The sequence below is a fragment of the Mixophyes fleayi genome, chromosome 2 (assembly GCF_038048845.1).
Source record: "Mixophyes fleayi isolate aMixFle1 chromosome 2, aMixFle1.hap1, whole genome shotgun sequence".
In the NCBI taxonomy this organism is placed as follows: domain Eukaryota; kingdom Metazoa; phylum Chordata; class Amphibia; order Anura; family Limnodynastidae; genus Mixophyes; species Mixophyes fleayi.
In genome coordinates, this window is record NC_134403.1 from 166,959,729 (window position 1) to 166,986,950 (window position 27,222).

At 39.7% G+C, this 27,222-nt stretch overlaps 1 protein-coding gene across 8 annotated transcripts in view; it reads right to left on the reverse strand.

Annotated features, from left to right (window-relative positions):
* The window catches only part of MSI2 (musashi RNA binding protein 2), a 474,426-nt gene that overhangs the window by 241,719 nt on the left and 205,485 nt on the right, over positions 1 to 27,222 (reverse strand). For all 8 annotated transcript variants that reach the window (XR_012688009.1, XM_075194929.1, XM_075194928.1 and 5 more), the window contains one exon: positions 5,282 to 5,330. Coding sequence is in view for 7 of the 8 variants with exons in the window: in XM_075194929.1 (XP_075051030.1) it covers positions 5,282 to 5,330 (49 nt within the window). In the remaining variant the exon portion in view is untranslated. The remainder of the gene's footprint in view (positions 1 to 5,281; positions 5,331 to 27,222) is intronic.

Here is a 27,222-nt window from a genome sequence, read left to right on the forward strand (position 1 = left end):
AGGGTCCGCAGCCCGTACATCGAGCATGGCACAACAGTATAGGGTAATAGTACACAGCATACAGGCAGTACAAAGTACAGCAAGTACAAATAAGGTGCAGAAAGTACAAAAATTACAAATGTAGCAGAGAGCAGGTACACAGGCAAAGAAGTAAAAGTGTCTCTCAGTCAGGATCAGGGCAAACATGGAGATGTAAAGGAAAGGGGAAAAGGGAGAGACAGCAGCAGGAGTAAAGTGACGAAAAGGAGAAAAAAAAGGGGGCAAAGGTAAACAGGAGGAAGAGTACATGAAGAAAGTGGGCCTTACTCAAGGGCGCTTACAATCTAAGAGAGTGCAGGAGATGGACAGGAGACACAGAGGCGGGAGAAAGGGTGAGGGGGCAAGAACTGTAAAGGAAGAGATGAATGTGAGGGGAGAAAACAGAAAAAGAGTGAGGGGGAGATAGAGTATGATAGTCTGGAGAATAGTGAAGAGGGTTAGATGGAGGAGGGATAGGCTTATCTAAACAGATGGGTTTTGATGGAGCGTTTGAAGTTAGGCAGGCTGGGGGAAAGCATGAACACTATTTCGGGTATTCTCATTCCAGAGAGGAGCAGCACAGGAGAAATCTTGAACGAGGGAGAGAGATGGTGACCAGGCGGGAGGTGAGGCGGCGGTCGTTGGAAGACCACACAGCGTTACCACACCCTCGACCCCAGCACTCGCTCACCTCCTTTCTCTCATTCAACGTCCTTCCTTCTTGCAGGCCTTTGTCCCATTTAACAATGCACTTGTGTAGGCACTATGTTACTCCTAGTGGAAAATGAAGGCAGTGTGTCGCTCCAAGTGAAAAATGAAGGATCACATGGGAGATAAATGTTCATAAGAGCGAAGTGGAGATCTCTGCATTACTGAGTAGATACATATCCCCCCCCCCCCCCCCCCCCCACCAAAAAAACAACATCTTGGGATGTGGGGGCCCAGCTACTGCTACCCTTACCCCGTGGTTACCGTATTCAAATTTTCAGCTACTGTAATAGAAATTGAAATGTGAAAGGCAAAGACAAATTTACAATAATGGCATGGAAGTATATTTCCTGAACTTCGCCTCTCTATGAATCCCCTGCTTCACTAAGAATCTTTGTGTGTGTGAAATTATGCTCATCGTTACTACAACAATCCTGTTTGCAGGACAGTCCCGTTTTAAACACAAACAGGGAAGCTATAGTCTATGCATCTGAGTATATAAGACGTAACGGAGGCTTGGCAGAAAGGAGGATGGATGGGTCTGTGACAGAATAAAGACAAATTAGGGCATTCCAAAATGGGTCACAATTGTTTGTAAAGACAAAGTTATCATGAAACACTGCTCTTTAACATTAATGAGTCAATCAGACCAACCACTAAGATAATGACAAAAACACCTGTCCCCCTTCCATTCTATTCAATGGTAGCAGGTGAATTAGCACAAATATCCTGACCAAAGCACCATGCAACTGGCACTCCAGTGTATCATTTGCCAAAAAGAATGTCTAGAAAGTATTATTTTACATCTTTATATTAAAGGGTAATGAATGCTAGGAAGCAGCATACACATTAGAAACAGAACAGCCTATAATTGAATTGTGAAGTATTGCGGTCTTGCTAAATGACGGCATTGTCACGATTTTGTGTGTCCTGAAATGTTGGGAAATATTGTGTAGCCTTAATCTGTTTTGACAGCGTTTATTTTTACAAGATATATAGTAGTAGCTTGAAACAATACTTCACCAAATAAATAAATAAAATACATACAAAAAGAAAAGAATTTAGCAAACACAACATAAGTTGAATGAGCAATGACGCTTTCCCGTTATCAACATTCTAGGTCTCAATGCAAGCATTACCCTTCTATTATAATTTCCTGTGAACCTTTTATTTTCCAATTGTTACAATGTGTAACTAGAAAATGGAAAGCACATTAAAAACATAACCTTGAAGCAATCATAGAGGTATTAAGATGGCTAAAACTGTTTAACTTGTAGTTGCCAGGGTGCTTGGGTAAGATATTTTTAAACAAATGGTGAAAGTGTAGAAAATAAAAAAAAAAGAAGAAGAAAATCCTGTATAAAGTTAGCCACACACGCTGCAATATTGCAGTCGATATCAGGCAACTGGCCAGACATCGCAGCATGTGAACCCAGCTTAAGATACATCAAAGCTGCTAACAAAGGGGTTTATGTACTCCATAATCTTAGAGCTACGTGCACTATTCATAACAGCAGCAGCCATGGGTCTATGTAGTGACCAGCAGACATTTAAAGGGGAAAAAATTATATAATCTGTAAAACATCTGAAGGTTATGACTCTCTTTGGCTGTCAAACCATAAAGAAGAAGAAATTAAAATAAAGCTCAGCGAAAATGAAACACTATTTACATTAAATGTTTGTATGAAACATATCCCGTATTGCAATGTATTTTCTAATGTACTTCAGGATTTTGTTTCCTATAAAGAGATTATATAAGCAAAATGATTTATTTTACAACTATAACTCTATATTTGTATAACCCTATGACTAATAGTATGTTAGATACACTCTGCTAAGGAGCGCATCTAGCACTTGCCATTCCTGAAGACTTCTCATCTTCAGGAGACTGGCATGTGCGGTTCTCTGCTTATGCATGGCACTCACCAGCATGTCACCGAGTTTGTAGTGAATAGCCAAAATAGCTGTTCACACTATTCAGCTGATTAATTTAAAAATGATTGTATTATTGACAATTATTAGATCCGCCCCCCTTAATTTTAATGTTTTGGTTACCACATACAACCCAGACACGTTGATTATCGTCACCATTTATTTATATAGCGCCACTGATTCGCAGCGCTGTACAGAGAACTCACTCACATCAGTCCCTGCCCCATTGGTGCTTACAGTCTAAATTCCCAAACAGACACATAGAGAGAGAGAGAGACTAGAGTCAATTTTGATAGCAGCCAATTAACCTACCAGTATGTTTTGGAGTGTGGGAGGAAACCGGACCACCGGGAGGAAACCCATGCAAACACGGGGAGACATACAAACTCCACACAGATAAGGCCATGGTTGGGAATTGAACTCATGACCCCAGCGCTGTGAGCAAGAAGTGCTAACCACTTAGCCACCGTGCTGCCCCATAATAGTCAATAGACATAATAGTTGCACATTGAAGGGGGGGGGGGGGGGGTGGGTTTGGCGTGTCATCAAGATCTGCTTCCACTCCCTTCAATAGTAAAGTTCGGGAATCTCCTGACTATTCCGGAAGAGTAGGCAAGTGTGTAAACATTTTCAGATAGATGTTTTGTGGCACTGGTGCCTCTTACTGTTAGAGGGCAATTATTGTATATTAGAAATATTTACATGGTTGTGTTTTCTGAGGTTGCACAGGTTTCCGAATACTGAGCTTTTTTGTGTGTGTATAAATCTAGAACATATATAGAACATGTTATGTACATAAACACCAAACAGTAAAAACAACAAGTATGAGGTAGTACTACAAGTAGAATCACATTATTTAAACAAGTGTTTGTACACAAGGACTATATAATGTGATCTATATTAGGAAACAGGAATGTGAGCTACAATTTAAATTGAACTACAATTCCATCAGTCAATTCTCAGCACTTATTTGTATTTTGTGCTTGCTTCTTTCTACATATGGCACAATAATTCAGTCGTCAAAACAATCATTACACCCATATCATGACAAAAGTACAATGTGTAGATGATTCCAGGAAGTGATTGCTGGTCACTAGCCAATAGGAAACAGCAAATTATGTTTTGTCTCGCTTTCTAATAGGTCAGAGATCCATAGACTGTAGTCACAACATGTGACAGGTAACAAATTCCCTTTCATATATTATGGGTAGGATGTGCCAAACAGTCTTTGTGTGTAATTAAAATGACTATTAAATGAAAAGTAAAAATTTGGTAATGTGCAACAAAGTAATATTTCTTGAATAAGCTCTTGATGAAAATACTTGCCTGGGGAAATCCAGGCATGGAGCTAGCAAAGTACAGAAGCCTCTGCAGTGCTGACAGAGTTACTGTAAATCATGGATACCCCAAGCAGGAATGCATTGTGCTACAACAAAATGAATACAATGCATTCATGAAAAACAGAAAGGAAAAATGAAAGCCCTTGATTTTAAGTAATAAATACTACAAGCTTGGAAATTCCCATTCCTCTGGCTACATTTTATAGAAAACAAATAAGATGCAATCTGATGTATTAGTAAATGGAGTGTGACAGAACTTGACTGGGAAGTAAGGGAATACAAGCACGGTATCTGAGTAGAACAGGAGATTCTATAACCTCTACAATTGTTTTAATTTTTTAATAATTGTTTAAAATCAGAGACACACACAAAATTATATCCTGAAATTAACTACTTGTTTAATTCTTGTTTTGCCCAATAAATAAGTACAAAACTACTCCCATATACAGGACATACCACTGTCTGTTGACCAGTACTCCTAGACATCAGTACTTCTAAACATAAATTCATTCACATAGGAAAAAAAAGGATATCGCAAGTCTTTCAAATGCTGGGGGAGTTATTCAATTTGACTAAGCGAGATGTTCATCGTCCAGGAGGTGCAAACTAGAATTATAATCGGGCCCTACAGTGCATGTTCAGAAGCGGTCCTTGATCTGTTTTTAGAGCAGAGCAGGGGACCCAAGAGTCTAGAATGGCATTTACCAGCCCCTAAATTTTGCTAAGAGGTCCCCCCAATGTTTTGCTCCATCCCTGGCTGAGCTTTCTTATTTCCAACAACTTTTTCTAAAATCTAGATACAATCCATTTCATTTTTATATATGTTTTCCTTTTTTAGTTTGGTTGCTATTCTCAGGCCATCACAGGTGGACACATTGGGCAACTCAAGCGATTATCATCTTATGACATATAGCATCTCTAGAACAACTACTTTAAACCACATAAAATAACAATATGTTGCTCATTCTTTGATGGTGCACCACCTCTCTTTTACACAGTACATGCGACTATCAAATAGGGTGAATGGCAGTCGGCTATATAAACATATTACAAACATAGAAAAGATAAATACAGTTGTACAGATACATAGAGTTAGGGGAGGTGGGGAGACTGAATAACTTCTCTGTATCGACTCAGTCAAAAACTGGACATAGTTACTACTCTGTACACTATGCATTCAAAATATACACTGATCAGCAAGTTCTAATACTCAACTCTCGTAATATTTATTTCAGTCAATGAATCCAGCCACAAGAAAATGTCATTAAAACACAAGCACTTACCTCTATGTCTGTTGGTAGTTTTGTCAAACATCAACATGGCATCCTCAACCTAGAAGAAAATACTGAGTTAAAACAGATGTAATATCTTCGATAAACAGATCTGCATAATTATAGATATAATCTTACAAACACAATAATACATTAAAACATGTTAAGTACTTTAGACAGACATAGGGACATGAGACTTTCAACATGACATGACTGCTGAAAATGTCAATAATCCTTTTTAATAACTATTAAAAATCAAATAGGGGCCTATTTATTGAAATTTAAACCATGCGGAAACAGTTTAGCTTTTTGGAGCTTAACCCCGATAGCTAATGTAATCTGAAGAGGACATTAGCCGTTCTCTCCTATGGGAAAAGTATTGCAGGAGAAAAATCTTCAAAGCACAGACCTCTGGGTCAGAACCTGGAGTTGTTAGTGAAGCAGAGTCATTCCAGGTCAGCCTCTTATCTGATGCGCTGTCACGGCATTGCCTTTTTACAAAATGGCCACAGCACATGATCCCTTATTGTTGTGATAAGAGATGATAATTAAAAGGTTGGGGAAGCAGTCAATAATAGCCCCCATAAAAAGAAAGGATGTTGAAAATCTTCACATAGTAAATAGTATAAGCAATTTTTGTGCAACTGGCATTAAAAAAATAAATAAAGGTTTTGCAAGATGAAAGCTTTGTCTCAAAAAGAATGGAGGTGCCTGATTGGACAGGCACTGACTGCATACATTCTCTTCAAAACAGTATAGTTAGCAGCGCAGAGTCTCCAGGAAGAGATGCCTGAAGACTTGATGTGCAGCAGTATCCTAGTGGGTGATACATAGTAATAGATTTTTCCCTGCAATTAAACTAAACAGGAGACTGAAGAGGCAGAACTAGCGAACTGTGGGCCCCGATGCAGGTAAGCGGGGAGGAGGGAATCAGGGTTCACAGCTCGCTAGTTACGACCATGGGCGATGGTGCATCGCACCAATGGTAGTTCCGCCACTGCAGGAAGAGAGCACAAATAATAGGGTAATATACAAATAGGGTAAAACTGTGGAGTGGAAATCCCTTTTAAATTCTTAATAGAAGAAGGCACAATAAAGCCTTGTTTAAAGAGAACTGTGATAAAGAAAAGTAAATAGATCCATGAATATTGGATTTGATCATGTTTGCCTGTAATGCCCAGGAGACTGTGCATAACATATGTTATATATCCATTTTCTTGTGGCTTCCTTTTGCTGGCTTGCCTCAGAATTTAGAATTGATGACTTTACTAAACATGCAAATACAAGCATGATAAAATACAGCAAAAACACAAACTCCAAGTACAGTACAGTAAAAATTAAAACAAAGGGAACTTATCGGCGCTCCCTTTTGGAGATGTATAGTAGCTTAATCTTGCAGTGACAATACAGCAAAGCTACAAAATTAAGACAACAGTGGAATATGAAAAGGACTTATTTGCTGGTTGTATAGGAGAACATGCAGTGGGTTTATTACATTCTTTTAATCAGGATTATAGCACTTGTGCAGCAAAATGTTTTACAGACATCTCCCTTTCACCTGTTTTTTTTTCCTGTTTTCTTAAGATTAAAGCTTTGCAGCAAAGCAGAATGATGAAAAATCTGAGCATCCACAGGAAATTTGGCAAGAGTTCTCCACCAGCTGGGCATTTTGCAATTTTCCAATTGGTGTATCTGGGAAGAGCACTGTATCATTTGGGCTTCAAATCAACGGTGGTTGGAGCTGCTGAACTATTGAAGCAGCTCCTATAGCGGAGTTAATACGAGGATTTTTTCAGGCTTGTTGCGCTCTATAATTACACTAACCCTCCTGGAATGCTCTCCTGAGTTTGGCCACGATCCTTGGATCAAAACCATGAAACACAGAGAATAATAATTAAACCAATTTATAATTGTCATACAAAAGATTTTATTGCGTGCCCTTCATTGAACACATTTTTAATAAAACATATCCTAGGAATAAAGTTCCAAAGTAACCCCTGCACTAAAAACACTATTTCATGGGATGCAAAGACTATGCGGCCTACTTAATAAAAAGTGGTACTTAGGTTGGATTTCATTTGCTACGATAAGAGGCGATAGAAAACCATTCCATCATAATTTAATAAAAGTAGACTTATCGCTTCATCCAGGAATATGTGCATACATGACACAGCTAGCCGGTTCATGTGTGCAAAATTAAAATAATTACATTTTAATATCATTCCATAATTATTTATTAATTCTTTATTTAAATACAGCACTTGTTCATTGTAGGGATATGCACCGGCGACTTTTGGTGTCTCGCGTTTTGTGTTTTGGATTTTCGTGATGTTTTGGGTTCGGATTTGTTTCGCAAAACACCTGCCGAAAGGTTTTGGTTCGGGTTTAAGGTTTTGGATTCGGATTTTTTTTTAAAAAAGCATAAAAAGTTCAAAAATCAAGTTTTTGGGCTTATTTCCACTCCTATGCTATTATTAACCTCAATAACATTCATTAACAAGCATTTCCACTAATTTACAGTGTATTCTGAACCCCTCACAATATAGTTATTAGTCCAAAACGTTGCAACGAGGTATCTTTCTGGACTGCGTAGTGGAGTGGTCCCCACAATATAATAAGAAAACCATCAACTGGTCTTAATCGCACCAAAAAATGTACCTGGACTGCGTAGAGGAGTGGTCACCACAATATAATTTAAAAACCCTGAACTTGTATGATTCGCCCCAATAAATGTATCTGGACTGCGTAGAGGAGTGGGTCACCACAATATATGATAGTAGATGCTGCTACTGATGTAGCTGTTGCTGCGGAAGGCGATGCATCTACCCAGTGGGCTGTCACAGTCATATAGTCCTTCGTTTGCCCAGAACCACGTGTCCACATGTCCGTGGTTAAGTGGACAGTGGGTACAACCACATTTTTCAGAGCACTGAGGACACTTGAAAATACTTCTCTGTACATTTTTGGTATCGCCTGCCTAGTGAAGTGGAATCTCGACGGGATTTGGTACCGGGGACACAATACCTCCATCAACCCTCTAAATCCCACTCCACTGATGGCGGACACCGGGCGCACGTCTAACACCAACATTGCAGTTACAGCCGCAGTTATACGCTTTGCAATAGGGTGACTACTATCGTATTTTGTGGTCATGGCAAACGACTGTTGGACGGTCAATTGTTTTGTGAAAGACTTAGCGGTCTTACGACTTCCCCTCTGGGAAGATGACCGACTAACAGCAGCAACAGCAGCAGTGGCAGTAGTAGGCGTACCGCTGCAGGATTCCTCGGATGAATCCCGTATTGAGGAGGACTCAGTCTGGCTGCTGACTTGGGCTGCAAGACTGAATCTGATGGAGATCGTGGAGGAAGTTGACGAGGAGGGTGTTGCTGGTGTGTATCCAACTGGACCACGGGATTTAGGTGTCCCTGTACCGATGACGGTCCTAGCTCCAGTTCCTGAACTAACCACTGAACTATGAAGGTTATTCAGGTGACGTATAAGGGAGGATGTCCCTAGGTGGGCAAGATCCTTACCCCTGCTTATTTGAGCTTTACATAAGCTACATATGGCCATACATTGGTTGTCTGGATTTGGATAAAAATAACTCCAGACCGAAGAGGTGCATTTTTTGGTCTTCTGACCAGGCATGACGATGGGCTTTTTCATCCCATGGACATCAGCTGTTTCCCCCCCTGGTGCCTCATTTACAATAACCACATCACCATCCTCATCATCAAGTTCCTCCACAGCGCCAATTACATCATCAATAGCCTCCTCCCGAGCCACCTCTTCCCATACAGTGATGGGAAGGTCAGGCTTGACAACCACCAACACCCTTGGACTCGCCTTGGGGATTTGTGATAATTTCTCTTTAGAAGGCAGAGTTGTTTGCTGTTTTGTTGCCGACAGCATAACTCTCTTCAATTTTTTGTAGGGGGGGGGGGAGGAGGAGGGCTAAGATCCTTGGGTGAAGATGGACCACTAGTCATGAACACGGGCCAGGGCCTAAGCCGTTCCTTGCCACTACGTGTCGTAAATGGCATATTGCCAACTTTACGTTTCTCCTCAGATGATTTTAAGTTTCTCTTTTTGCTTTTTTTTTGAGAACTTGAGCTTTTTGGATTTTACATGCCCTGTACTAGGAGATTAGGCATCGGACTTGGAAGACGACGTTGATGGCATTTCATCGTCTATGTCATGACTAGTGGCAGCAGCTTCAGCATTAGGAGGAAGTGGGTCTTGATCTTTCCCTACTTTATCCTCCAAATTTTTGCTCTCCATTATATGTAGCACAAGATACTGCAGAATGTGTGAACTTTGTAATATTGCAGTACCAATGGGCTTATACTGCATCATTGGTTTTGCAAATTTTGTTGTAATTTAATTTTTTTAAAATTATTTTTTTGTATTTTTTTTTATAACTTTTTTAAAAAATTGGGGATATTGGGGAAATAACTACCGTATATACTCGAGTATAAGTCGACCCGAATATAAGCCGAGGCACCTAATTTTACCACAAAAAACTGGGAAAACTTATTGACTCGAGTATAAGCCTAGGGTGGGAAATGCAGCAGCTACTGGTAATTTTTTTTACTTTACTTTTATACATTCAGCTGAGACCCCATGCTTCCACTACAGTGGTAGCACATTCATTAGAAGCAGCGGGATTGGGGGTTAAGGTGATGGGCAAGGAAATGGATAATACACTGGATAAATGCAGTGGTATACAGTAAAACAGTATGTGAAAACAAGCAAACAGTATGTGAAAACAAAAAAGTAATACTGCTACTGAAACAGTAATTGGATGTGCCGATAAACAGATGGATCTGCAGCACTTGTGTCTCCGAGGTAGGTGCACAGTGGAATAGTGTTCAAAGTGGAATAATGTTCAAAAGGTAGTGACTTCCAGACTTGCAGATGTACGGATATTGTGCAACTACCATTAGATGGTGGTAAATGCGTTAAAGCTACCATCATGCGGGATACCTTGGATGCTGTGTAGGGTCCCGTAGAGGCTGCGTGCGGTCTTCCCGTGGACGACTGCTGATGATGGGGTCAGGCGGGCGCTGGTGTTCTGGTCAGGCTGCGTGGCTGGACGCCGGGTGTAGTGTGACCTCCCTGCTGACTGCTTCCGATGAGCGCTGCTGGCCACGCATGCGCGGTATGTGAAACTCGGGGATGTACAGTAAAAAAGTGTGGTCCTGGAGCATCACTCGAGTATAAGCCGAGGGGGGGCTTTTTCAGCACAAAAAATGTGCTGAAAAACTCGGCTTATACTCGAGTATATACGCCCTTATATGCCCTTAGAAGCACAGAGCACAGCACACAGCACCACTGGACTGATACTGCAGAACGTGTGAACTTTGTAATATTGCAGCAGTACCACTGGACTTTTACTGCTGAATGTGTGAACTTGGTAATATTGCAGTACCAATGGGCTTATACTGCAGGATTGGTTTGGCAAATTTTGTTGTAATTAAAAAAAAATTAAATTAGCTGGACTGAACAGGACACAGCACACAGGACCCAGCAGCACCACTGAACTCAAAATTGACAGAGCACAGCACAGCACACAGAACCACTGGACTGATACTGCAGAACACAGCACAGCACAAGATCTACCAGAACAGAGAACCACCTAACACACCCTCCCTCTACCCTATTCAATGTCCGAGTGAAGATGGCGGCGACTAGCGGGGAATTTATAGGATCCGAGTATCGCGAGATCCGACAACGGGATTATGACTCGGAGCCTCGCTTTCAAGTTTTCATTTGGAGCCAATACCGGGATCTGTCTCGGATCCGACTCGGATCGGCAACATTCGGGTGGGCTCGGATTCAGGAAATCCGAGTGCGCTCATCTCTAGTTCATTGACTATCTACTGTTATCTTGATAAATAGACCTCCCTCTGCTTTGCATCGGGAATGCTATGGTTATATATATTTGCAGGTGGTGGTTACCTTGCAGGAATTCGCCATATTTTTAAGGTACTTAATTTTCATGTTTGTCCGGACTCTTGCCCTAAACCAGGACTGTGCAAGAACACTGCCCTTATAATGTCACAACAAGCACCTGGCAAACAAGCAATTATTCAAAATGCTGAAGATTGAGAACAAATAGCTCAAACTTTCTTATGCCACTAAAAGTTAGCATCAGCCAGGAGTTACAACACAGCTGTACACTGTAGCTTATTTTATCTTGTTTTACCGATGTCCTCAGCCAAGGAAATGTGGCTACTAAACAATGGGGTACAAGCATTTCCCCTCACAGCTCTCAGCTGTAGCTTTTAGAAAGTATTTCATGTTTGTTTTGATGGCCTGGTAGGTCATTAAATGTATCTTGCATGAGCAACTTGAAAGGTGTTCAGAATAAACTGAATATGTTTTCCTTCCAGCAGAATCTGGTATTTCACTGAATAAACCATAAAAGACAGTTGTGTGTGATTTTAGGAGTTCTTTATCCCTAAGCTACAAGTAGGCTTGAATCACAAAAAGTGGCACAGAGGCTGCATGTAATCCCCAGATCAGCCTAACACAAGCCTTTCTGACCAAAGTTACTTCCCCTCTTGACTCCACAGGTGAACTGCATATCAATCACATAGCATTTACATGCAAGTGTTGTTTTGATGCAAACACAATGCCGGTCATTAACCTGCCTTACTTTTCATTCAATAAAAAAAGACTAAAAAATAGGTGGAGTCAAATTCATTCTAAAGTTGTTCATTGGTATGTATATTTTTTGTGAAAGTGTGTTCCACACATAGTCAGTAAGCTTAATTTATTAACTGCATTGGAACCATCTCCAAAATTCCCAAACTGAGTTTCGGCTTTGCAGATTCACCTGAAAGAGTGTTTGTGGGAAGAGCGAATCATTACTTTTCTGCTGGAGTTCTTTGCTGTATTCTCCCCACCCAAGGGAGGGCTGGCAAAGTTTAGCCCGGGGAGCAAGACTCAACTTAGTAGTCTATTTTAAAGGGAAGAAAATGCAGGTGGCCCAGTGACCCAGCCCAATATAGCCCACAATGGGACTGGCCCAGGGGGCAGATGCCCCCCTGCCCCCCAGCCCAGCCTGCCTCTGTCCCCACCCTTCTCTTTCTGGGCAACTATTGTACTTAAAAGAATGGACTTTATTCTACTAAACTGAGCTCATACGATACCTCTACAAATCGGACTGTATATAAAATGGAAAATGCAATCAAATGCTAATAAAAAACAAAAGACACAACAAATACCCCGCAGCTTAGTAAAGCTAAATACAGATGAAACTGTTAAAAGACATTAAATGGAAAGGCTGAGAAAAGTCAATTCTCTTTAATGGAGTATGGCTACAGTCTTTTCTTTCTGATTCATAAAGCCTATCACTGTGCTGGCAGAGCAGTCAGGACTGAAACTAGAATACCCAAACCATACAAAGCCTGAATAGAGTGAAAGGGGAAAAGTACAATCCCTGAATGCACAGCTCGGCTCTCACGCTTCTCTGTGAATCAAAGAGAAAAGCTTGTATGAGACTTCATGAAGGAGAAACCAGTCAAGGTCTGTGATTGTGTGTTCTCGCCTAAGCAAAATTATATCTCCTTATCTTTCCCTCCCCTTTTTCCTAAAACAAAAGCAAGTAACTATGAAAAGTATATTCATCAGTCCCAAACAGCTGCATAGTAGCCTAAAAGCAATTTTACATTATACACAATCATTTGGTCAGGGTATATGGAGGACAAGAAAAAAGAAAAATAGTTACAGCAAACAACTTCATTCCTTTGCCAGGTATAGAGCACTATAAATACTACACATTCATGCATAACCTACAAAAACCTATTGGTATGTGTTGGTTTTTGCACAATTGAAATATATGCACAGACGCATGAGAAAAATGTGCATGCAATATTTAAAAAAAATAAAGGGGGGAAAAAAAAAGCATATTGACTATACACTTACCAAGGCAAGAATGGAGCATGTTTAATTCTCATATGATTTCTCATGGGATGATAACACAAACAAACAAAAAAAAACACATAAGGGCATATGCAATATCGTCCTGAGCAATTAAAGTGTGCCGACAACTTCTTGCAGTTGTGTAAATCTAGCTCATTCTATTGGTTGGTGTCAGGAATCAGTTTAATTGCCGTTTAGTCCCCATTCATCAGGGCCTGATTAAGGGTTCAGGCCGCCCTAAGGCCAATATCAATGTAGTGCCCACTCACCTTCCTCGACAGGCTAAAGGCATACTTGCCAACTTTTCCTCGTTAGCTTCAGGGAGATCCCAGAGGAGGTGGGCGTTCGGGGGTGGGGCTTGACGAATAGCATCCTTTTGACCACGCCCTCTAAATGGGTGTCACAATTTTGTCCAATTACACAGGGAGCGGAGCTAAGATGACGTGATATTTGCGTTATTTATCCCCGTCCCTTATCTATTGCGGGGGTGAGAACCGGGAGGTCTCCCAGAAATGCAGGAGTCTCCTTGATATTCTGGGAGAGTAGGCAACTATGTGTTAAAAAAAAAAGCAGTTAATGAATCTCTAGAGACTGAAGTGTCTTTTACATTTCTGTCTCCATTACTGAAGTCATGTTGTCCTACCTGTCAGTCAGTTAAATCTTGGTCTCCATGAAAATGGCCGCCTCCATAAGCATCCGTACATGGACATAGGACACCATTTCTGAACAGTGTCATCACGCCACAGATGGCGAAGCCAACAACGTATTGTACTGGCTCAGCATCAGGGAGAATGCCAGACTCTTCAGGGAGTAAGGCAGATCACCCCTATTTTAGGGAGTCTCCCTGACATTCAGGGAGAGTTGGCAAGTATGGATAAAGGTTAAAATGAGCTAGTACTTAAATTTAAAATGCTTTTTTATTCAAAACTCAGCTCCACTTGACCTTTTAAATGGTTCACAGCAATCTTTGTCACTCATTTTGTTTCCATTAAAATCAGAACCATGAAGCAAAACGGAGGCGTGAAAGAGCACTATTGAAGGAGAAGGCATAAATGTGGACGGGGCTCCATGACCTGGCCTCTCCTACTCGCTTACCCTCAAGTGCCACAAAGGGTGACTGATTGTCGTCAGCCTTTAACATGGGAAAATGTAGTATGTCATGATGAAAACCTTAATACATGTTTCTTTTATATTTTCTTTACACTTTGGAGAACAACCATTCTCTAATATTTCAAAATTACATTTTATACCTCTCCGTCATAATTTTGCCCCCAAAAAAATCTTGCGTCCATCCAATCAATACAAATCACACTCATTTATGCAAATAAAAAAAGTGGCAAGTTCAAGCCAAATGGCTGACCTACAGTGTAACTAATGGAAATTGGGTGAAACAGCCACTCACTAGGAGATAATAAAATAAAAAAGAATCATCATTTATTTATATAGCCCCAGCAGATTCTGTCGCACTTTACAAATATACAAGGCAGCCTATTTTTTATACATCTAATGCATTTCTATGCTGTGCTATGGTCAAACCAACATATAATTAGTAAGAAACACACAGCCAGTTCCATCTATTTGCTTTCAGAGTCTGTATTCTGTGGTGGACCAGATTTTCCATTTTTCAGAGGAGCACATTCGTGGTTTATTTACCAAATTTAATTACTTAATAATAGGGACGTTAAAATTTCTGCAGTGCATCTAGCGAAATCCATAAGACCGGTAATGATTTTGAATCTCTGCAACAATTAATAATACAGCGACTGTCATCCATGCCTAAATCTATACGGCTGAAAATAAGCTCCAAGATCGTGAACATAATTGACATTGTCCTGGGTGTCATAGAAAGAGATATGGAAGGCCCCATATAATCTGCTTTCACATACTTGACAAAGCAGAAAATTGTCTGTACATATATCTATAGACCCTGCATGCTCATGACAAAAATGTTTTGCAAAGCTAAAAAGGGTGAGAGAGTGAAATGCAAAAAAGAAAACCAGATAGAAAAAAACCAAAAAACAATCCAGAGTTAGAAGAAACAAATCACTCTTCCGAAGCGGAATAGTGTAACTTAATACTGATCTGTACTCTGCAGATGATGGCAATGGGAACATTATGGTTATCTGTTTAGCCTTATGTCCTAGCATTTGGGTATGATCCATACCACTGACAGCACATTTCATGGGTCACAGGCCCGTCTAACTTACATCAAAACCAGCAACTGGCATGATTTTTTCTCAGAGGTAAAAATCTAAGGATTGACCTGAAACAGAGATGACAAAGAGGTCTATCAGAGTAGCCTTGAGACATGCCATTATTTGCTTTACTACTGGCTTATGTTGCCATCTTAACATAGCAGGAGATGAATGGTGCCTGAAGGCAGCAGCCTGTATGTAGCAGGCCAATTCCTGTGCCCTATATATCGTTGAACATACTATGGATAAGATGCCGATGCTCAAGTCAGCTTAAGGCATGCATTAATCAGAAGTAATTAGGATCCTCTAAAGACAAAGACTTAGAATAAATATTTTAAACATTACAAATTGACCATAACAAGTCCCAGGCAGCATAAATGAATTCCCCGATTCAAGTAGCTGGGTCAAAAAAAATTATCTGTGTTTAACCTGTTCAAAGCCAGAGCACTGCACACCAATGCTACAAGATAACACTGCTTGCCACTGATAGGGTTAAATGCTCCAACCCAAAGCTGTGAAGACAAGAGGAGGGAAGCAACAAGAACACACATCTTTAATCACCATTTGAGATACAAACCTGGGGAAGACAATACCTTTAATAATCCTAACAGTTCTTCTGCACAGCTTAAAATAGCAAAACAAGTTCACACCAGATGCAAAGAGACAAAACCATCTGAACTTGGCTTCCTACAGCAGTATGTTACTCAAACTAGCTGGTGAGGTTTAATAGATATTACATCTTTTTACATGGAAGTGTTTTTAGAGCATACTATTTTCTCATGGTATTAATGTGGTTTCGTTTTTAATTAAAGCATTGATCCTAGTGTATGTAATAGTGCCAGTCTCAGAAATCACAAAATAAAGCAGTGGATGGCTGGAGTTTTAGATAAACCCTCAACTTTGTATTTAGACAGCTAAATTACAACCCCCATGAATACTCTGCCACATATGCTTGGCGTTGTTGTCAAACAGACGTCGTGCGGCCATTGTCCTGCTGACATTCAGTAGGACATGAATTGTGCCAAGTCTATAAAAACATCCCTTTACGTACCGGAGGGTGCCAATTCCCACTAATGTAGATGCATTCAGAGTCTGGTGGGAGCCACACAAGAGGGAGACCACATAGGACAAATCTGTCTCTTTGGCGCTTGGCCAGAAGCCAGATCACTGTTAATGCAGTTGGCAGTTATCTGTGGACTAAAAATGGTTCAAATGATTGCAATAGCATCATGCCGGGCATCACACTTAATTTGGAGCCACCCATCTATACTAAATTGCTTGACTTCGTTCAGTTTTTGTCTATCAATGAGTCTCACTAACAGTGCACATACAAAAGCCCCTAAAAATACATTGCAATGCTATTCAGGTGAATGTCACACAATGTAGTTAACAGAGAATGGCAGCCTTAATGTATATTACACTCATGTCAATAGCAATACAGTTATGCTGTAATTGTTATAGATTGCTTAATGTGAGTGTAACAAAATTAACAGAGTAAGGCCAGTGATCTGCTTTTCCGTAAAAAAAAGCCATAATCTAATTACTTGTTGTTTAAGACATAATAAATCATGGTCCTACCTAGGATAACCAGGTTAGAAGTGAAAAATGACTGTACTTGCAAAAAAGGACTTAAATTTCAGAAAGTAACTCAGCTACAATGATCATTTGGAGGAAAAGAAAGAAAAGCAAATACAATAAATAACACCCCTGCCAAGCGAACAATTCTAAATAATAGCTAAGATAAGGGCAGGGTGACACAGAGCATGACAAATGTGTGTCCTGACTCGCATGTTCTACGTCCTTCCCACCCTCATCAAGTTATAGAGAGAGAGACTGACTTACTATGGCCTAAATCTTGAAGCTATTTATACAGGTTGCACATCTTACACACAATATTTGGCTTTATGAAAATAAAATATACTTTCGCTGCTGGTAAACTGTCAGGTGCAATTATTTGAAATACACCAGTGAAATCTCAAATCCACCAGCATGCTCTTTCAGATTCACCACTGCTATCCATGTAAATGAACAAAGACAAATGCTTCCAGCGTCGCAGACTGTCTGAGAAATCAGTCTTCCCGTTTCCTGCCTGGGGTTGAGATTATAAGCATAAAAAACAGAAATGCTTTAATCTTATTTTCGATGTAAGGTTTGTTTGGATAATACTTTTTAAAGTACCATTCATTCACTGGGAAGACGCCCAGCAGCCCATAGGAATCCTCCACTCCAAACGCCTTGATGTCAGCGGAAAGAAACCCCTCAGGCAGACACAGAAGATTGCCACCTACATCATATTCTAATTACTGACTAGAGTTTAGGGTCAATGTGCTAGATCGCTCCTTAAGGCCTTGCTTACATTTTAGAACAGGGTGGCACACTGTTTGCAAATGTTTGAAAGACAGGAAGCAGGTCCTGCCCACGTGTCACACTACTCATTTACCATAATGGAAGACAGCTAGAATCATTTGTAAAATCTTCTTGCTTTAACACAATACAAAATCCTGTCACATGACAAAAGATAAACGTCTATTAATGTTTGTATATCATTTTCCATGTATACAAAATGGCTTGTTAGACAATGCCACCATTAAATACATATACTACCTCACCAATACTTATTTTGAACAGAAGTCTGCCTAGTTTAGGGATTAACGTCTATCGCTTAACATGGGTAACATTAATTTCTCTATAACTAGCGTTTCCAAGTATACAGTGATAAATCATTGTGCTTATTTATCATATCTATTTTAGTAACCGTCTGTTCTATCTTGTGGATATATTAAAACCAAGTAACCTCTTGCCAGATGTAAGATGACGTGTCAAGGCGTCACGAGCTCTGTTAAGTCATACACCAACAGCGAGGCAAGCAGTCAGCACACCGGCTGCCGACACAGCAAATACGTCTGGACTTCAAGCAACAGCAAAGTCAGCAAAATGTATTCCTATTTCATGCACTAGAAAAGAGTAAGGTGAGCGGCAGCTTCAAGCAACTCGGCTGTGTCTCAAGGCAAAAGCTGCTTAAGCATTAACAGCCCGAGGACATGGATGTGTATGAGGAGCCTGTGTCAGGGTCTGAGGTGTTCAGCTCTGCTCCAGGACAGTCGGAAGTAAATATATGGGTAATGAATAGAAAATAAGTAAAATAAATTATATCCAAACACAAAATATGAGATTTTTCTTTTGCCTTTTACATGACAACACTATGGGCCTTATTTATGAGGAGCAAAAAAAAAAAAGTTACAGCACAGTGAAAAATCCTCTTTGTGCACCTTGATTTCTGCCAAAAAGAATGAGTTTTGCAATCCAAGATGGTGGTGTTTACAGTGGAGCAGAACATGTAGTAAGCACACTTGCACACTTAGTTTTGCAAAGCAGTCCAAATAAAGATCTATTGTAATGTGATAAAGGAGGGCGGAGCGTACATTTTCCTTCTGCAAAAGGTCATTTTTTGCAGCTGCTCTTAAGTGAGGGAAGGTGTCACATCCTACACCTGCCAGCCCTTCTTTACAGAAATGTCTTTATAGGTGAAACGGTTTTATTTGCTTTGGGTTTTTTTTACATTGGGAAACTGACAGAAAGGGTACAAGTAATAAAGACAGATGTCCCCTCACAGACATGGTTAAGTCATAATGGAGGCTAAACCAAGTAGTATCTTTGGAGAAGAACTGAATAGTATTAATAAGGAGAGGTTCTAAAGCGGTAGAAGGTTGGTTTCTTGATGTTTCTCCTTCTCCCCACAAACCTAGGCCCACTTCTCGATTGGGACAACATTTTCAGATAGCAGATATGTACCTAGATATGTGCTGGGCGGGCCACCTAGACACACTGGTGCAAAAGAAAGACATCCAATATACTTAGTAAATGTGTTCCGATGTCTGTCATCCAGGTCAGTTTCATGAGATCCTGTCCAACTCCTGGATAGGTCTGTATCATATTTCAAGTCATGATGTCACGTATGCATACCTTCCACATTTCCTTATTTAGAAAAGTCTATTTAAGCCGAGTTGATAAACTAGTTTCACCCTGAATATCTGATAAAAGTGTGTCACCGGGACAGCCGAGTCATGCCCAGTACCCAGGCAATACTTGCAGCGCTAAGAGTATTCTTACCTCTCATCACGCCAGTTCTGGGAGCCTCTGCACAGCATGAACCAGCATTGCTCGACATGGGCTTCCAGTTCCACAACAAAGATTTTTTTTCTTGTGCAAATCCACTGAGAACTGCATTAGGACTCATTACTGAGCATCTGTAAAGTCTAATCCTGCATGCGCTAGGCAGCCCTCTCAGGGAGTGGCCACACTCCCATCATGATGATGCCAGATACTACAAATGTTGGGAGAGTAGTATAACCCAATGTTTTCTTGGTTGTTTCTGAAACATAATGGCATGTAGACGAGCATCATTGCCCTGAACCCAAACTATTCAAATTGTACGAATGGTATGAAATCTTATTTTACAGAATAAGCAAAACAGATTACATATATTTGATTTTATAGAAATGTAAAAAATACATTTTTTGGACATACTTCACTGGCACTACACTAATATATCATTGAAACCAAACAACAGAAAGATCTACATAAAAAGACTAATGAGAAACTACAAAAAACAAAACAAAAAAAGGGAGATTAAATAAATTGCTCCAAACTCAGTGAAACTATTCCAATATTAGAATTATGCTGGTAACATACAGGAATCTGAACACTAAATATAACTATTTCAAAGCAAAATGTTCCTGGGGAGTGAAAACATGGATAAGTAATGCAGATGGCCCAGGGAATCTGCAGAAATGAACACATTTCAGAACCACAACCAGCCCCATTTTCCTCATGGTTTTTGCATCTCAGTCAAGAATCTGATTAACAATGTTTTTTTTCCCTTTGTTTCTCACAAGCCATATGCAGGGTCTATGGATCCAAACACACTTCATCATGATGCCTGTATTAACAAGACACAGGAAACATGTCGGAGGAAAACACATGCCAGAAGAAAAATGATTTCTCTTCCCTTTAATTACTGCAGTTTTACTTACCAGAATAACTCCTGCCTGCACATTTGTTTTGCATATTATTCACATTATGCTCAAGAACAGCGCACCTGACAGAGTTCAGCATGGTTTGCGGTACCCACAGATGTAGGGTATGCTCAGCAAAGGAGGAGGGATTGTCACTATTCATATATGCAGAGTAGGAACTAAATTTAACGTGCACATACAGGTGCAAGTGTTTTCTTAGGAGCATTTGCCCCAGGTTTACTACATTCATATCTACAAAGAATTCACAATAGAACGTACATAACTTTTATACGATCATAAACTAAAACATCAACTGGTAACAATATAATAAACCAACTAACAAAAATTAAAAAAAGATGTAATGATTTTTTTTCAATATAATTCATATATTTAATTAAAGCTGTTTTCTTTTATTTCATCAATCGTGTTAAAACTAAATAAATCTTCTCCGTGTACAGTGCGTACAACTGTTCTGTGTTAGCTACTGAGACACATGCATGTAAAGAAGAAAAGAATGCTGTGTAGGTCATCACCATCATCCAGGCTTTACATCTGCGCTGTAACATGGGCAAAATATATGGCTGAAAACATCTTTACTTACGCTAAACACAGGTTTTGAATTAGCCGGATATATGTATGAACACACCCCTTACTATACATGGCCTACGGTAGTCCGCCCCTTACCTCCTTCATTACGCTTTTCAAGTTGAAAGGAGTCGGAAGTATCAAATGCATGTGAATGATGTGCAATTGCTTAAGTTTGAATTCTGTTGGGCATATTCAAATGTCCGCATTACTCGTAAAAGTAACGCGGCTTGCGCACTATTACCGTTATTACGGTAATAGTGAGAGTAATTACCGTTATTACGGTAATAGTGAGCGTAATTACTGTTATTACGGTACCTTTATCGCCGGCTTAGAATTACCGTAATACCGATAATCTTAACGCTGCGTTACTTTGGCGAGTAACACGGACAATTGAATATGCCCCTGTGTGTGAGCAGTGCACAATCACAAGTCGCTATGGGGGGGGGGGGGGAATTCAGTTAGCCGCAGCTAATGTTCCTCAAAACATTGCTGCGACAAGAAATCTGCTGATTTTTCCTCTCACCCAATAGAGGTGCAAGGAAAAAGGAGCAGAGATTTTACCGTAGTAACAGTAAAAATGTGCAGGTGTGATGTTCCTCAGAAAGTCGCAGCTTACTGGATTCCTCCCAATGCTTTCTAACTATACAACTGCATTTCATTATCCACTTTGCGCAGACAGCAGTTGATTACAGAAGGCATTATATTTTATACTTTGCACAGAAATAAATAAAAAAATTAAAGAATGAATAATATCTAACCACTTGACCACTTCGGCCGTGAAATGACTCAACTAACACAAGGTCATTTCTATTATACACTGAACGACCCTCCCCAAAGTGTGCATTCCCTTGACCATATTTGTACACTGCTTGCCTAATGCCATTGAAAATGATGAATAGAAGAGTACATTCAAGGAAATGGATGCTCGCTTTAGCAGTGACTATTTGTTAAAACTTAAAATCAGAATAAAGTTTGTGACAATCTACATAACACAATTTTTAACAATGCAGATAAGGTCAATTACCCAAATCTATTTCAAATGCAGGATTTACAAACAGAACACTTCTCTCACATGACCAGTAACCTTCAATGGAGGATCCACCTTTGGAAACCACTCCAGAAGATTATGTCTATTTCATCAAAGCTATAAGCACACTATACAATATTTATATAGCAGTGTTCTCCCCAGCACCTATGCTTTAACTGGCTGATTCTACTTACCACCAGGCTCTTGGAGCCCAACAGAGTCCTATTATAATAGAATAAACCATTGTTTCTCCTATTAGAATAGGCACTATGTGAACACAGTGTGACCAATGCTGGCAGGTGTGGGCAATAACCTCCAACATTTTCACCATTAATGCAAAGTATTACAACTACCTCCACTCAGCTGGCAAAATATTCTGGGGAGAACACTGTATAGCACTTTTCTTCCAATAGGGCTGAAAGCATCTCAGTTAATGCTTCACATTAGTCTCTGACCCATTGGAGCTTACTCTTTAAACCGCCCCCTCCACACACACACACACACACACACACACACACACACACACACACACACACACACACACACACACACACACACACACACACACACACGTCCATATTTATCAGAAGCCAATTAACCGGTATGTTTTTGGACCATGAGGAATGAAACTGGATCACCCAGAGGAAACCCATTCAAATACAGTGGAGAAAATACAAACTCCAAACAGATCAGGCCATAGTAGGAATCAAACCCATGACTCCAGCGCTGTGAGGCTGCAATGTAGAGCACGGCACTGCCCCTACAAAACATTACTTTTAACAGTCAAGTGAAAGGTAGACTAACATCTGATTTACTGGTATGACTAAGGACATGCTTGTGCAAACTAAACTTTTAGTCTTGCAATTAATTTCCAATTTGTGTTGAGTAAACAGAACACCATTATTCAATACAACATTGGCTATTAAAAGGTATTTGTTTAAAAAACAAAACAAAAAAACAACACAATATTAGATTGACATGAGTAAAGTGAGGTCATATTTCTTCTGCATTTCAAAGAACATACGGTATGCATTACTGAAGCCACACAGAATTATCCCATACATTACAATTGTATTATGCTTTTAGTAGAGAAACATATTGGTGAATTTTAATAGGACTCCAGTAGCAGTGACTACATATACACTGGATGAAACAGCTTAATGATACTCTCCCAGGAGTCTCCCGGGGGACCTACCCAGAATTCAGAAGTCTCCTGGACATGCCGGGAGAGTAGGAAATGGTCTTGTCCTCACTGCAAGTAGTGAAATTCATAGCAAGGGAAGCCAGTTTGTAATACTAGTGATTAGAGACTGCCTCCTGCAAATGTGCCCCTTATTGATCCTTCTAACTGATAACGGAGGAACAAGATCTCTGCACAAAATAGCAGCTTGATCTTGCTGATATACCGCTGGGGGTAGATGCAGGAAGACTGGGCCCCTATACGCCCCTGATAGATATATTTATCAGCAGTAAACTAGGCACATTGGATATCATAAGTAAAGATGAGATACATGTGTATCAGTATTCTGAAAGTCAATATTGAACTGACCGATGTTCTGCTATGTCATATACTATGCTGGTTCCATGATATTCTAAACCTTGATTGATGTATTCAACAACCACCAAACTGGTCACTTTATGCAAGAAGATTTGAATTGCTTAGATATATTATTGTTGCAGAGTAATAAATGGATGAGCTGTGAGCGCGATATATAAACTAGATTATATATGTAACAGAGAATATGGTTATTTATACTTCGTGTGAATGATAAAATAGATGTTGCTAATTAATCTAATATATGGATTACTAATTGTGTGTTTTTATTTTTATAATATTTATTTTATGATGCATTTAAGTGAATTTTACTGATAAGTAAGAAAATAACTTTGGAGACCTTAAATAATTATATTTTATTTATAAAGCCTTGACATATTATGTAGCAATATATAATTAGGGGATTGAGACACAAACAAATAACATACAATGTCATGAGACAAAAGGTGATGGCTCTGCTCAAATGAATTTACAATCCAAGCATTAAAAACAGTATTTCTGATTTATGTACTACTTGGGCGTTCCTTTATTTAAAATAAATAAAAAGATATTGGAGACAAAGCTTTTGATTATCAAGAGTTTTGAATTCTGCCCTATCCAATGTTTGGTTTGTTACTGAGCTTTTTAATCACACTGTTCAGAAAAGAGAACTATCACTGTGAAGTTCTCGTGCACGCAGAAAATAATGAAAATACATTATTGTCATATTCATTTAAAAAAGGCACAACAATCTCCAGCTCATAACACACAATGACCCAGCCAGAGCTATAAATACTTCGCGTAAACATTGCGTTGCCGGGGACAGAAACCCCAAAATAGGGATGTTTGGTGACATTATAGGAGCACAATGCTCCTTGTGGTTTATATGTTCCCACGAAATTTGACAAATGTCATATATAGCTCAGTAGCATATAACATGTATAACTGATCAGTGCAATCTAACTCACAGAGAGACCATATTACTTGTTACCATAAGTATTGTGTATTTCAAACATAGGAGTCTTTGTTAAATGGCCTTTTGTTCTGTCCAGAAACTCTCACTGTCTTGTTTGGTTCCCTGAACCATGACTGCAGTTCAGTACAATGACTTTTCAAAGACAGCTGGAAGACAACACAAAGGTGAAAGCAGAGTCCCTGATATCAGTGAAGCTTCCTGTGTGAATGGAGGGGAGCTTCAGAGTTCAACTGTCCCCCTGCAAAAATCTACTGAAAATGTGTGAAGATAAGACAAGGATTGCATTACCTGGCACTGCATGAAGGGCTTTTTTGTTGCCCATGGTCAAAAGGAAACAATTGACACAGTCAGACCAAGGCAACAGTCTCAGCTGCAATATGTGAGACAGTCATTTATTAGCAAAGAAGAGAAAATAAAAATAAACTCAGCTCCGTTTTTTCCTGCCTCTCCACTGTAATGAAAGACTTTTTTGAGTTTATTTCCTGCCAGATTCAATCGCTTCTTTTGTTACCTTTTCCTGCTGGTAATTGAGTTGTGTCGGGGTCGGCAGAAAAATAGAAGCAACTGGTCATTGGGGTTTTAACTGGGAGCAGGACAATGACTTCTGTTGTGTCAATCACAATACTAGTCCAACGTCAAAATCCACACACACATCATTTTATACATTTCTTTCAACTGATATCTAGCACTGGAACTTTCCACCATAATAGGGGAAATTGTAACAAATAATTGAAAGTATCAATGTTTTTGTTTACTGTGAGCACTTGGCATGATTGCTAAGCCTCAACGGCATTTACCCAACTAATAAAATAAACACAATGTTGCATATTTAAAATCCCTTCTAAAATGATACGCTAAAAATGTGTTATGTAGTATTAAACATTTACCACAATGAAAAGTGCAAATGGCGAATGTCCAAAACTTATTTTTAAACAAATAAAATCAAACATTCATATGCCAGCATTGTGTTTCCACGCAGTTTGTGATAGTGCATTGTGCACACACATAAACACACCACTTATCCTCAATCATCATCTATTTATTTATTTAGCGTCACTAATTCCGCAGCGCTGCACAGAGAACTCACTCACATCAGTCCCTGCCCCCATTGGAGCTTACAATCTAAATCCCCTAACATACACTCACACAGACCAAGAGACACTAAGGGCAATTTAATAGCAGCCAATTAACCTACCAGTATGTTTTTGGAGTGTGGGAGGAAACCGGAGCACCCGGATGAAACCCACGTAAACACAGGGAGAGCATACAAACTCCACACAGATAAGGCCATGGTCGGGAATCAAACTCATGACCCCAGTGCTGAGGCAGAAGTGCTAACCACTAAGCTACCGTGCTGCCCAATACAGACATAAGGTAATAGCTCCAAAATACTATAAACCTAGCCATTATCACAGTGCTATTTTATTCTGATTATTAATACTCCCAGTAGTCAAGGTGGTAATTCAGAAGTGGAGGTATGGAAAATGTAATGGAAATGTAAGTGAATGGAATGTGATAGCTTTACAATGAAGGCAGTAAGAGAAGTTGCGGTATAGCATACCACTGTATACCAGCCCACTTCCACTGCTGAAAACGCAATAATTTTAAGCAACACAAACACAACAGTAAGCAAGCAGTGCAGTCAGCAGGTAAAGGTTAAGCTTAGAACACAGATAAAAGTAAAAAATAAATCAGGAAGGAATCTTGAGGATATGGAGATCATGAACAGTTAGTTATCAATACTTATGTAAAACATACAAAATTGTATTGATCTCGGGATTTTCTGTTCAATATTTGGGTAAAAACTGGTGCAGTGGTTCAGAAGGTTTTCTTTGCAAACAATGCTCTTGCTACCCCTGAAAAGATTCATTAACGTCTATATAAAAGCTAACATGGCAGAAGATTCTTATATAGCTTCTCAGCATATACTATCCATGTATTTCTAAATGTAAACAAACTCAACATCATTTTCATTTAAAGAAATATTTGTCACTCAATAACATTTCTTATACACTAATAATTAGACAAACATCTATGTAACTAGTCACATTTATGCACTGACATGAGCAACAGAATAATGCCCAAGTGACTGCTTTTACTGGTAATTATGCCACAAACAAAACACCGCACACAGATGATCCATGTTGTCAGAGCTTTCAGATACTTCTACACTAGGGAACCAGGCAGAAGCTCCTGTGACCCACAACCAGTTTGTGACCGATTTGCTCAGAAGTCAATGATGACACAGATAACATTACACTTCAGCTATACACACTGTGATAGTCTCTCCCTCTATACAGAAGACTTGCATGGTGCATTAGTATATGGATGACTAGCAGCCATCATATCTTGGCTATATAATGTGGAAGAGAGCCAGGACTGTTTTCCTTTAATAGCTCTCCTGATTCAAGTATGTGTTTGAAGTTGCAGCATATGCACCAGTGGATTCTTATAATGCAGGCCATGTGCTGAGAATTTACACTGCGAGATAATCAGAAATTAACCATATCATTGTCTGCATAATGAAGTGTGTGCATATGGCCTGTAAATCAGCAGGCAATACCTCCCTGGCGTATATGTAGTACCCGAACCATGAATGAAAGGTTCACAGGATTATTGGCCCCATAAAGCCAAGTCAAGTGACACAATGCATGGCATAGATACCTCTTATTGCCTGATAGTCACT